General features: G+C 55.9%; 1 protein-coding gene across 2 annotated transcripts in view; it reads right to left on the reverse strand.

Annotated features, from left to right (window-relative positions):
* Positions 1–13142, reverse strand: part of ADAMTS2 (ADAM metallopeptidase with thrombospondin type 1 motif 2) — a 227289-nt gene that overhangs the window by 13990 nt on the left and 200157 nt on the right. For both annotated transcript variants that reach the window (XM_047730543.1, XM_047730542.1), the window contains exons 12-17: positions 11249–11424; positions 10633–10766; positions 5661–5784; positions 4653–4733; positions 2775–2941; positions 1471–1630 (exon numbers count right to left, since the gene is read on the reverse strand). In XM_047730543.1, the coding sequence (XP_047586499.1) occupies positions 1471–1630; positions 2775–2941; positions 4653–4733; positions 5661–5784; positions 10633–10766; positions 11249–11424 (842 nt within the window). The remainder of the gene's footprint in view (positions 1–1470; positions 1631–2774; positions 2942–4652; positions 4734–5660; positions 5785–10632; positions 10767–11248; positions 11425–13142) is intronic.

Raw genomic sequence — 13142 nt, forward strand, 5'->3', positions numbered from 1 at the left:
CAGAAACATGGCCTGCAAGACTCCTCTCACCACAGTCTAGGAAAGCTCTTCTCAATGGGGCGATTTTGATATCGGGCAGTATCTGGGACACTTAGGTGTCACAACTTGGGGTTGGGGGGTGTCACTTGCAATCTAGCACATAGAAGCCGGGGATGCTGCTCAACATCCTACAATGCATGGGACAGACCCCACAAGAATTATAAAGCCCAGTGTGTCAATAACTCCAAGGTCTCTACACCCCAGGCTACCAGGTGAGACGCAAGACAATGTGGCTGGACAGCTGGATCTAAGCTGGGTATCTGGAGAGGTCCTAGAAAGCAGAGAATGGAGGGATGCTGGTTTAGTGGTAAGGCAGCAGAGTGGCTTCCAGGGAAGAGACAGCCTGTGCAAAGGCCCTGAGGCAGGAACATGGCATGTCCAGGAAAAGCAGCTAGGGCCAGTGTGGCCAGGGCCTGGTGGGCAAGGGGTAGGGGTACTGATACAGTGGAAGACGTCAGCAAGCTGCCCAGACCCACAGGCCATGAGGAAAATCTCATCTTTATCTGAAGAGTGGAGGGAGCTGCTAAAACTATGGCACTAGGAAGGGACGCCAAGAAGGGACCCATAAGAGGTCACACTAGGGGTGACAGTAGACACACAAGGGCCAATTGGGGAGCAAGGATGGTGCCAGCACTGGGCAGATGGAACAGCAGATAGGTCCATGAGATACAGAGGAGGGAGAGTCAGCAGGACATGCTCAAGGGAGGGTTGGGGGTGCCATCTGCACAGGTGGGAGCCCTGCAGAAGGAGCTGTCCACCTGCCTGGGCCATGGGAGCAGTCTCCTCTTCTTTGGCAAAATTCTCTCAGTCCTCTAGGTGTGGGACCCTGACAGAGCCTGTCCTGGCCACCTGCTCTTGCCTCTTAGCTCGTCCAGCCCCTCAGGAGCAGTGAGCACGTGTGGGAGACCAGAAATCTCCTGTACGTCCCACCCAGCTGTGGACTGTTTGAGGTCCAGGGCAGGTGGGACACCTCTGCAGGAAGCCCTGCCCCTCCCAGGACAGTTGGGAGGCCCTTCTGAATGAGCATGGGGAGTGACCTCCACAGAGGGGGCCCCTTTCCTGGTCTCCAGCACGACCTGAGTCCTTCCTGGGCCTGCCTCATGAGGCATAATCCACCCACGCCACCCTCACACCAGCCTCACACCAGCCTCCTGCCAGGCCAGCCCCTCTCTTCTCGATGCAGCTCCATGCTGTAACACCGTCGCCCCACACGCCCTTCTGGCTGTCTTCGGCCCGCTGCCCCGAGCACCCCCTGCCTGCCCACCCTCTGCCCCCCCACCAAGTGGGTTGTTGCCTTGGCCTCCTGCCCCTGGGGCCAGTCATCTCATGTTGAGCACATCCCTCAGGCCAGGCAGTCAGCAGGGCACCGTGGGCTCAGGAACCCCTTTTCCCAGGAGCCTCCCCACCACCAGCTCTGAGAAGACCCTTCACCTCCACCACAGGGCTTGGAGCAGGGAGTCCACTTCTTGAGAGCCCACTCATAGCCCACGGAGTCGTCCTCCAGGACGTTGTTGCCGTCCACGTTGAGTGAGTCCTCGTGGATCATGTACTTGTATGTCAGCGAGATCCGGGCATCTCCCTGTGGGATGACCTGCGCCCGGAGATGGCCATGAATGCGTCCGCTGTGCTATCCACCTGCCCTCGCTGGCCAGTTTAGAAACACACGCCCCGGCCCATGTATGGCTGGTTCTCTTTATGGGCCATGGTTATCTTCTAGAAAGTGTCTGAAAGCTCGGATACACTGATCCTGCACCATAGCTTGGGGGGGGGGGAGGAGCATGGGGCCAGGGTCCTGCCAGCCTCCAGTCAGGGTACTTTCACCCACTGTCATTACATAACCAAATTTTATGTGTGTTTCTGTTCGAGTTCACCTTAATTTATGCGGCTGACTTGTTCACACCACAGGCAGGTTGCTGAAAGCACTTCCGGGGGTGAAGTCCCCACAAGTGAGGTGAGCTGAGCAGAGGGGCACACACGTGGACACACACGGATCCTGGGCTCAGTTGCCCAAACCCAACCACGGGGCACTCACCCTCACAGAGGAGCTAAAGGCCCGTGAGCCTTATCCAGAGTCTTACATTTTTCCCAAATAAAACATCTTATTTCTGTGATGGAAATTAACTTCCAAAAAGCGATTAGAAAATCAAGTCCCCAGGGTGCTGGCTGGCTTCATTAGCGGGATGGGTGTCTCTTGATCTTGGGGCTATGAGTTTAAGCCCCACATTGGGTATAGAGATTACTTAAAAATAAAATCTTGGGGGAAAAAAAAGAAAAGAAAAGAAAAGAAAATCAAGCCCCCTCTGGATTCTCATCACCAGAAGTGGGTCTTGGACACAGAAGAGTTGGGGCTTAGCCCTGCTTAGGGACAAAGGCTGATATGAGCCGGGTTTGGGAGGCTAACCTCCTGAACCCCGTCAGTCACTCCTGGGGCATTGCAAGGTTTGGATGGGATGGCAGACATGAGCAGACATGATAAAAGGTGGCCAGAAATGTCATTTGGAGGAGGAAACTGAAGCCCTTCAAGGGGAGGGTTGGATTGCTATACCCCAGGGCCCAATGCAGAGCCCAGAGTCTCATATCTCAGGGCTCCAAGTCTGACAGATGGAGACCCTTGGTCCAAAGGGCAGGCCAGGGGTGATTTCCAAGAGGGGTCCAAAGGATGCAGGGAGGTCCAGGGTCCCCAGGAAGCCCCTCCATCTCCATCCCAGGCGGGCCTGGCCCCTGCCTCTACTTACCAGCACGGTGATGGTGCCGTGAAGGGGACCCATGGTTTGCAGCGTCTCCCGGCCGTCCTCATCCCGGTACTCCCACTCCACGCCCATAGCAATGAAGGATTTGGAATTGGGATCCACGTCATTTTCTTCATTTAAAATGAACTTGCCCGTCTCCAGGTTCTTGACGGCTGAGAATGGCAGAAGACAGCCCCCACCCCCAGCCATGATCACTCAGGGGCAGAAGCTGGGCACACTGGAGAGAGAGGCCAGCAGGGTCCACAGATCTGGACTGGTGAGGGGAATGATGGGGAGCAGATCCTTGTTTGCCCCAGCTGTCCTCTGCTAGGGGCCTGTGCCAGTGGAAGCCCAGATAGCCATGGGAGCCAGCCTCGGCCTCGAAGCTATCCTGCCCAGGGCCCTTTCCTGGATCTGCCCCACAGTCCCTGGGGGTGTGGGGGTTTCATGCAACCACTGTAGGATCACCTCCTTCCAGTCGACTCAGAGCTACTGTCCCCCGCACCCTGCACCCGCCTCCTGGGTACAGCGCATCTGCTGGACACTGGGGCACAGGGCTGGGTGAAGCTTCCTGCCATGGGGTGAGCATAGGTCCAGCTGAAAGGCAGAGTCTCCTCACCCCAACCCGGTGCCTCATGAGGTCCCCATACATCCTCAGAGACCTGGCTTGACCAGGGGGTGGCACGGGACACATGGAATACCTCAGGATCAGCAGGTGTCTGGGAGCCAATAACTGGCTGGTCAGGAAGCCCCATGCATCCCACAGAGTGGAAGGCAGCTACTGGGGGCCCCAGACAGGGATCCGAGAAGGAGGAAATCATTCCCTGCACCAGTGTCCTGTAGTTCTCTGTGCACCCCACAAAGACACCCTCAGCAGGGGCCTACAGACACTCAACTGGCCACCAACCCTGGCTCCTCTCATGCAGAGATCAGGCCTCAGACCTGGAGCCTGCAGCAGGAATGTGTTTAGATAAAAGTGTCTGTCTCTCCCTTCAGGAACCAACTTTTAGATTTTTCCTTCCACTTAAGGCAAGTGGTTTTGCATTTTGGGTAGCAATATAAAGTTTCCTCTTAAAACAGGGAAGAAAGAACAATGTGCATTAAACAGAGTGGGGTGTTCGCTGTGTTGGTGGGGGTGCCAGACAGTGGCACTTGGGGAGCCCCTGACCCGGTCCGGTCTCCAGGGCACAAGGAGGAAGGTGGGGCCCAAACTGGGAGAATGGACTTGTCTGGATTTCCCCCGTGACTTCCAGAATCACTTGGGACTTCAGCCCATGACCACCCAAGAGGGAGGGCCCAGGTGCCTTCAGCGGGTGGGGGTGAGGACGGGTGAAGGCCTGTGAGGGATCCCAGCAGTCTCGGAGGGCACGGTCCCGCAGGCAGGCAGGTCACTCAGAATAGTACGAGCAACCACATTTGTAAGAAATGCCAGAAAGCCCTATTCCAGGTAGCATCTCTTGAGTTTAAAATTAAACTAATTGGAAATACGCAAATACAGGTCATAACCCCATCTGCAGGCCAGCCCGGATGCTTTCTTGTTGGTGTGGGGCCTGCTGCCCAGACACTGCTTGCAGACTCTGCCTGCCTTCCAGTGGGTAGGGGGAGCCTCCCCGCTTCGCCTTAAGATGGAAGAGGAGGTAGGCAGTCACCACTCTGTGGGCTAGGAGTACGGCATGCTTTAGACACATGTCCCTCCCTAGCTGTTGCTAGGAGCCCTTGGATCCCAGCCCCCGGCCTCTCCACCTGGAGAAGACCCCAGGAAAGATCCCCCAGGTGGGCTGAGCCAGGAACAGGGGAGGTGGAGCTGCGGCTGGGCCTCCCAGCCTGACCTCTGCCCCGGGGCTCTCTAGCCACGCCCAGAACTGCCAGGCTTCAGAGACTCACACAGGTGGTGGCTGGTGCTGTCTGCCTCCTGGATAAGCAGGTGTCTGGCTCCTGCAGGGATTTCAAACATCTTGATGTAACCTTTGTTGGGATGTGGGAAGACAAAGCCAAGTGAGTCAGAAGAGGCCACCGGAATGCGGACAATGCACAGAGGGGTCTCACCCTCAAAGGCCATTCCAGATGGCCCCATGGTTCATGGGCTTGACCACCTGCCTGGACAAGGGCTGATGGGACAGGTACTGTGTCCCAGCTGGCCAAAGCCCTTTTGCTCCTCAGGTGCTCCCTGGGCCTTTTCCACGGGGCACTTCGAGGGAATCCTCAGGGTGAGCCCGGAGCCACACCTGGGCTTGAAGCTAAGATGCCATATCTGGGAGGTAGACCCTCAGCAAACCGCTTGGCCTCCTAGACCTCAGCCATTTAATCTGCAAACTGAAGACCCCTGGGCTCTCATGGGACCATGGAAAATCACTCTGCACTCTGGTGCCGGCTCTGAGTCAAGGCCATGGCCTTTTTCTAAGAGGCAAACCGAAGTGGCTTCTCCCCATTTTGGACAGTGGTATAGTGATTGCAAGCCCACCCACAGGGCTGTTCTCCCAGAGCTCAGGAGAATGGACTAGTCTGGGACCCCCAGTTCCCCAGCCCCATTGTGTGGCTCTGCGGCCTGCCCAGGGCAGTCCTGCTGACAGCCAGCTGGAGGCAGGAGGCAGGAGGCAGGGAGCAAAGGACCCAGAGTCCAGCTGGGCAGCTTTGGAAGGCAGGGGGGGGGTGCCCTATGCAGGCCCCAGCCCTCAAATAAAGACTGAGATCTGCCCTGTGCACTTGTATGTTGGCATTCTCTGCCCTGACCCCCGAGACCCAGGTTCCTGTTCCCCAACCAGCCTGGAGCCTGGCTCAGGCTGTACCTGACTTAGGCTCTTCCCGTCCCCTCTCGTGCCCCCCTCCCCCTGCCATCCTGCCAGGTACAGCAGAAAATCAGGCACCAGGGGGTGGAGGGAGGGGCTCACTCACCAAGCTTTTTGGGGGAGCGTGTGAATGTGCCCTTGACCACTTTGCAGTGGGTGTTGTCCCCTCCACACACGCCGCACTTGTCTTCCTGCTTGCTGGAGCCGATCACTCCGTCGCAGCCCACCTTCTGCAGGAGGATGGTGTGCGGTGTGTACTCAACAGCCTTGCCTATTTGAGCCCCCAACCTGATCTGTGCCCCCAGGACCCTGCCATCTGTTCCCCTTGCAGCTCAGGCCTGTATGCCCCTTAGAGGTTTCTGATGCAGAGGAAGGAGACTGGGCTTTGGAGCAAGACAGACCCTGTGTGCCTACCCACAGGCCACCAATGCTGCTTCCTGCCCCTCCTCTGCTCATCTGGACAGTGTGACCTCAGAGGGCTCTGCACAGCTTGACTGGGGCCACCTGCCGAGCCTGGCCTGGCCTGGTGAGCTAGCCTCTGCATGGATGTCTCTGTCCCAGTGGCTGTGAATCAGACCTAGCCTCTGCCCTTCTCCCAGGGGCCACACAGTGCAGCCCGGCTGGGGCTCCCACCCAAAGCTTGGGCCTGCAGGACCCAAGAACGCAATGCCCCCTTGAGTCTGTCTCTGGGGTGTCTGTGCGGGAGTTGACGAGAATTGGTGAGAACAACTGGCCCTCCATTCATTCAAGAAATCCTCTCAATATCACCTACTCCAGTGTCAGAATTATTCCACACTAAGCAGGGTTGTTCCCTTGACCTGGGCCACCCAGCCAAGGTAGTAACAAGTTTAGGTTCTACTCTCCACAGCTATGGCAGCATACCATTCCCAGGGCCAGGGAAACTCCACAGAAGGAGCTCCTGCAGGATGGGCCTGAGCATGTTGCCTGAGGCCACTCTCTCCTAGCTCAGCCAAGGAAGACAGCCCATCCTCTGAGCTGGTCAGCTCCCTCTGCCTGTCCTAGAGTGCATCAGAGCGTGACAGGTTTTCCTTTTTGCCAAGGCTGCCAGGAAGCTCAGAGCTAATTTTCCCTTCAAGGTCATCCCTGCTACCTTCCTCTGGAAAAACCCACTTCTCCCTCTGCTCTTTGATTTCTGACTTTTGTCTCATGAGGGTCTTGCAGGGCAGGGGCTCTGCACCATGAAAAGGCTACAGAGGAGTGGTTTGTGAATCATGTTTGAAGGTATGGACAGATGTTGATGGTGTTTGGTCTTACCCATTCTGGTGTAATCATAAGCCCTTTGAATCATTTTTGAAAGTGAGCGGGGTGAAAAACAATCACTGAAATGAACACGCTCATGTTTATTTTAATGATTCCTGAGGGGGGGGGGAATTAGCCAAGGAAGACAACGTGATCTACCAGGGAAAAAAGAAGACCAAATGAAAACATTGGTCTTTAAAGGTGCAGAAGCCTGAGCCGAATGTGCCCACTTGCCATTTCTAGATGGAGATCTCAGGGGGCACGCTGCTCTCACTCCGAGTTGGTTTCCATGTTCATGACACGGTGTCAGAGCAGCCCAGCCTGCGGGGGCTCTTGCTAGGGGGGAGGAGATGGAAACAGTCACAGGCTCCCTTCCTCAGGGAAGGCTGGAGTTGGTGTGGGGGGCGGGGAGAACCCGCTTTTAGGCCAGGACAGTTACACTCCCTGCGAGAAGGGTTGCTTCAGTCTCTCACCGGAGGGGGACTCATGCTCTCTTTCAGACAGATTAAACCAGAAGCAAAAAGCCTCTGAGTTGTAGAGGCAGGTGGGAGGTGGTGCCAGGGAGCAAAGCAGCATCCGGAAGGTGCTCTCCCAGACTCCGGACTCCGAAGCCCATGTCATTTCGTGAACCTTACCAGAGGACCAACTCTGTTCTAGAAGCTCTTCACTGGTTCATGTGCTCTTTCTAAAAAGACTTGCAGCCCATGTACAACCCAAAACACTAGTTAGAAATTCAGCTGGCTGGAACAGAAGGAGGGCATCTGGACAGAGGGAAAACAAAGCAACAGGCTACATTTTAAGACACTTGTTCCAATGGAGACTTTTCCCCAAGAATCACAAGAGGTGAGCAAAAGGGAAAGCAGAATAAATAAAGTACTTGATCTGTCAGAACTCCAGAGATATTAACATGGCCTGTCACCCTTTTTCCTTACTTCTCAGGCATTTTTTTAATCACCTTTTGTTTTTTCTGGAATCAAGGTATGTCTAATAATCACAGCAGACAGGAGCTGGCCTGCCCTAGAGAGGAGCGGTTTTGTCTGAGCAGCTGCTGGTCAGCTCATCAGGAGGCCTGACCCCCTAGAGCAAGCAAGCACTGTCCCCGGCGGGGGGGAGACTGCATCCCTGGCAAGTGTCTACAGACCTTCAGGAGATGCCATTCTAACATTCAGCGCCTGAATAAGGGGGAACATGCGGTAAGACATTAACTGAGTAGAAGAGGCTAATGAAAACCAGGGTCACTGTGTGGGTCTGAAATCTCACTTGTGGTCCTACTGGGGTTGACACCTCAGGTTGGGGAGGGCCCGTGTCCCCAAGAGGCTTTGCGTTGATGCTGCCCATTGAGGCAATGGCCAGAGAGGGCTGGCAGCTGGACTCTGCTGCAGTCCAAGCCGGGCTGGAAGACACTGGCAGAGATGGCGGGCTCCCTGTCCCACGGGGAAGGGCCCACAGCTCATGAGGTGCTGCTTCCCTCCCCTCCCATCTGTTACGAAATCCTGCAGGTGAGTCCTCAGATCTTTCAATCTCTGCCTTTCTCAATGCCATTTTCTGATGATATATTTGATAACTCACTATTACTTTCTCAGGGCAGTGGACTGTGCCCTTTATTCTGTTGGCCTCATTTAATTCTTGATACTCTTTTCATTCCTTTCTCTGTGTGAACATGTGTACGCGCACATGGATCTCTGTTCTCCCGAAGTATCTTCTGCTGTCATTTCACTCTTAACCTTCTTGAGTCGTGTTTTGATATTCCCTAATTGACAGCGTCCACTCGGGCATGATTTTTGACCCAGCACGAGATACTTTCACAAGAAGGGCTGCACGTCCCCAGGCATTGTGAGGACTCGGTACCTCATCTTAACTACTGCTCACATCTTCAGTGTGGTCCCAACCCGTCTCCTTTGCTTTAGAACTTCTGCTATATGATCACATTAAACATAAATATTTCTGTTTTCCAATGATGCAAGAAATTGCTCATCCTGCTGTCGTTCCTTCAAAATCACTGTTAATGAAATGCTTCATCTCCTCTTCTTTGACTGTCAACGATGCAGTGAAGCTCTAGCTCCTGAGACGGTGAATGGGTGCTCTGGCTTCTCCATTATGTTTGCGGCCATATCGCAGTTGCTGCTTAAAGCCACTTCTATTACTAAATGTAATACAGCTGGTGTTGGTCATGGTTCTAAATTTTTTCTGTGTCTTACGATGTTCTTCTTTTTTTTTTTTTTTTAAGACTTTATTTTATTTTAGACAGACACGGAAAGAGCATGCACGCACGAGCAAGGGGAAGGGAAGAAGGAGAGAGAGAATCCCAAGCTGACTCCTGGCAGAATGAGAGCCTGACACGGGGCGCAATCCCACCATCCTGAGACAATGACCTGACCTGAAACCAAGTGAGGCGCTCAACCGACGACTCCACCCAGCTCTACCCACTCCATGTCTTATAATGTTTTGAGATCTTGAACTTGCTGGCTAGGGACAGGCTGCCCCTCCCTCATGCCTGCTTTTATGGGTAGCAAAGGGCTGATCTGGGAGCATGTTTCGTATGTAAAACAACAATCCCCCATAACCACCTTGATCTGCCTCTCACGCACAAGCTGATACTTCCCCTGCCAGGAATCATCCCCAGGCCAGGTGACAGGAAGCCGGGGCCTCCCCTCCAGCCCAGATCCTGCCCATCCTCAACTGTTTCCTGGGTCCGGCCTGCCTTTCCTGAGGAGACCCCCATAAAACTCTGCCCCCCAACCCCTTTCTTACCTCCCCACCCCCGACCAAACCTGGTGCTTCCCCACGGGGCCCTGCATAGTGAGGTGAGCCCTTCTCTCAGGAAACCTAAGTAACTCGTTCTTCCTTCAATGGCACTGGCCTCTCTGGGTTGTCACTAGGTCACCTCCATAAATTAAAACCCTGCAGGAACAAAGGCGATGCTGCTGTCTCTGTTCCTCCATATGTGGTCTCCCCACCTGAGCGGACTGTGCAGCGTGGCCTCCATGCCGGACTCAAGCAGGGTGGCTCCCCTCCGGTCCCTGGCCACTGTGTCTGGAGGAGCCTCCTTTGCTGCAGGCTACCATCCTCCATGAGCGGACAGAAGTTCTGAGCACAAGTCTGGCCGCCCCACACCCTACCTCCTCACTCTCCTGGCCTCGCCCTCTTTCTCTGGGGTGCCTCCGGCAATCTGCCAGGCTTTCTGCCTGAGGCCTCCTGAAGATCCTCTCAGGAAAATGAGACAGAAGTCAGCTTCTATGATCCTACAATTGGCCCTGCCTCATCAGACTCCAGGGAGGCCTCCAGCTATTTCTAGGGAGCCTGGCAGAGGGCAGGCCTCTGCTCACGCCATGATGGTAATGCAAGGTTATTGCACTGTTGTTTCTTGTGACAGCCGGAGATTGAAGCCAAAGACGCAATAATGGAAAACCCAGCAGGGCATTTCTACAAAGGGCCGAACCAGCAAGTCCCATGATGGGCCGCCCTGAGCTGTCTGGGCCCAGCAGAGTGCAAGAAGGTGGCAGCACTCTGCAACGGGTCGCCTGTGAACCACATGCAGCAGAACCACCAGGGAAGCATGTAAAATTCATGCACCTAGGCCTGGCCTTGAGCTACAGAGTCAGAACCTCTGAGGTGGGGGCCTCAAGCTCCCCGGGAGCCCACAGACACACTCAAGTCTGAGGGCCCTTGGCACAGGGAAGAGATCATGCCTTCCCTATTCCAGGCACTGGTTCTGACACTTTGCATTAGCCTCCATGAGGCTGCCCCATAACCCCAGGAAGCCGACATCCTGAGCTGTGGCCCCCACACCCCTACACCCCCATCCCCACGGCACTTACCCTGCACTCCCCACGCACACACAGGCTGAAGGCATCCTTGTAAGAGCAGCGTGTCCCGTCATGCACCATGCGCTTCATGGACACCACCTCCCCAGTCTCCCTGGACTCGCAGTACAGGTGGCATCTCTCCTTGGCTGGAAGGGAAGTGGCAGGGTGCTGGCGAGGAGGCCCAGCTGCACAGCTGCTAGCTCCCCAAGTTTGCTCAAGAGAAGCACCATACAAGGGAGAAGCTCTCCCGAGACTTTTCTTGGGAAATACCTGGCCTTCACAGGCCTGCCCTGGGCCTGGGACAGAAAGTGAACAGGGACAGGTGACTACAACCCCCTTGGTGAGTCTGCCTTGGGGCCTTTGGCCCCAGGCTATTGGATTTAGGAAGAGCTTTTCCCAACAGAGCCAGGCTGATGTTGGCACTGATCCCTGAGGCTCTGACGGCCTTTCCCTCCAGACTGTAGCTCCTCTCCAGGATGGGGACCCTGTCTGCCCTGGCACCCACTCCCACGGTATGTTTAAAAATTCTAGGACTGGGCCCCCGTGGGCTCTGCTGATAGCCGCAGCCTGTCCACAACCTGGGGCACCACTGCCGAGCACCTGCTCTACTCTGTCCCTGGGGGCTCACCGTCCCGGTGCTCGTGGGGCAGCCAGTGGTGCTGGGCATCGCCGTGCTCGAAGTACAGGTCCCACTGCCGGCACTGCTCCTCACGGAAGTCAGCCAGGGCATCAGGGCAGTCCTGGGAGTTGCAGAGCTGGAAATCGTAGGCAAGGCCTGAACAGGTGCGGCCCCCGTTGGCTGGGCTGGAGGAGAAAGTGGAAGGCCTTGTAGCTCCGGGCCACCAGGAAGAGGCCAGCACAAGGCGTGCCACTTGTCCTGAATTTCAGGTGTGGGAGGCAGCTGTGCAGAGTGAAGGGACCCAGCCCTGCCCTGTCCTAGCTGCAGGCCCTTATCCATGAAGCATAAAGGGACTGGTAATCCCTCCCTCTGGGACCCCCACAGGAAGGCAGCATCAGCTGGGCCCCCTTGCACCCCCACCCCCAGCTCCCGTCTCTGTGACTGAACCAACAGTGGGCTGTGGCTGGCTGTTACGGCTCTGCCTTTCCTGGGACATGAATCCCAAGATGGAGGAGGTGAGGGAGTCTCCTCCACATCTGGGCTTAGGACTGTGCCTGACCCATGGTGGGAACTCAAAGAACAATTCCAAACCAGCAGAATACTGCTGCATAAGTTCCCGACAAGGGTCGGGAATGCAGCAGACACTGTTCTCTGGCTTCCCCCCACCTCAGAGACCCAGGGCTGCGTTTCCCTAATCCCCTCACTTCTCTGAGAACAGCACTCACCCACAAAGCACTAGCCCCATGGCAAAGGCCAGAAAAGGTGCCGGCCGTGGGATGCACCCCAGGAGGAGCTGGGGACTTCAGCGCCGTCATCTGCCAGGCATGGCAGTGCAGAGCAGGACCTGAGGCCCCACCGGAGACTTGGGGAAGGGTTACACCCTGCCTACATAACAGGGTGGTCAGTGCGGCTGTGCATGGCACAGCAGAGTGGACAAGGAATGAGGCTGGCGTCCTCAAGGCCCCTCCCCAGGGCCACGTTCTTGAGGGAAGGTGGTGGGGAAAAGTGATATAAGACATCTGTGGAGAAAGCAGCAGGAGACACCCAAGATGGGGTGGATGAAAAGAAGGAGCAGCTCTGAGATTTACATCACGGCCACTACCCATGGGGTCACCGACAAGGGCATCCCCTCGATAGGTGTAGGAAGCAGCAGGAAGGAGGTGTATTGGTTCCAATGGAGAGCCATGCAAACTCCAAACTAGAAAGTGAGCTGGAGAATTCAGGGAAGATGGGCGAGGAAGACCAAGTGCAGAGCCGGGGACTAGACCACCTGTGGTTCTGCGGTCACAGAGTGGGGAGCATGAAGGACACACGGGGAGCCCGGGCCAGCAAGCAGGGGCAGCTGGGAACTGTGCAGCGCTGCCACGCTGGCTTCTGTGCTGCAGGGAAGGCTGCAGACAGACAAGCACGGAGCCGCAGCTATAGTTGGGACAGTGTGCAGTCTCATGGTCACCCCCGTCACCCCCAGGGAGGATGCACGAAAAGGGAGGCAAGTGGGGCCTGCCTGGGCTGCTGACACAGAGGCTTCGTGGAGCCCAGGAGCTCTGAAATGCTCTGGGCCCTGCAGCTGCCTGATGATGGTGGGAACAGTTGTCACTGCGCCCTGACAGTGCTGTCTGACAGTCACTATTGTGGAGGGAGCACTGGCACTAGGCCTGACGGCTGACACAAACAGACAGCTCCTGTCACAGCTGTGCTGGTCTCTTGCTGCCACCAAGGAGGCTGGGGCAGCTGGAGGAGTAGAAACTCCCTAGAGAACATAGGTTCAGAAGGACAGAAGAACATGGAGCCCACCTCCCTAACCTCAAGACTGGTCTGGTGATGAGTCTTCTGGAGCCAAAGCACCCAGAGTCAGGCACCAGTCTTCAGGGCCTGGATGCTGGGGCACTGGGCCAGATCTGCC

This window comes from Lutra lutra, chromosome 5 (assembly GCF_902655055.1).
Source record: "Lutra lutra chromosome 5, mLutLut1.2, whole genome shotgun sequence".
In the NCBI taxonomy this organism is placed as follows: Eukaryota; Metazoa; Chordata; class Mammalia; order Carnivora; family Mustelidae; genus Lutra; species Lutra lutra.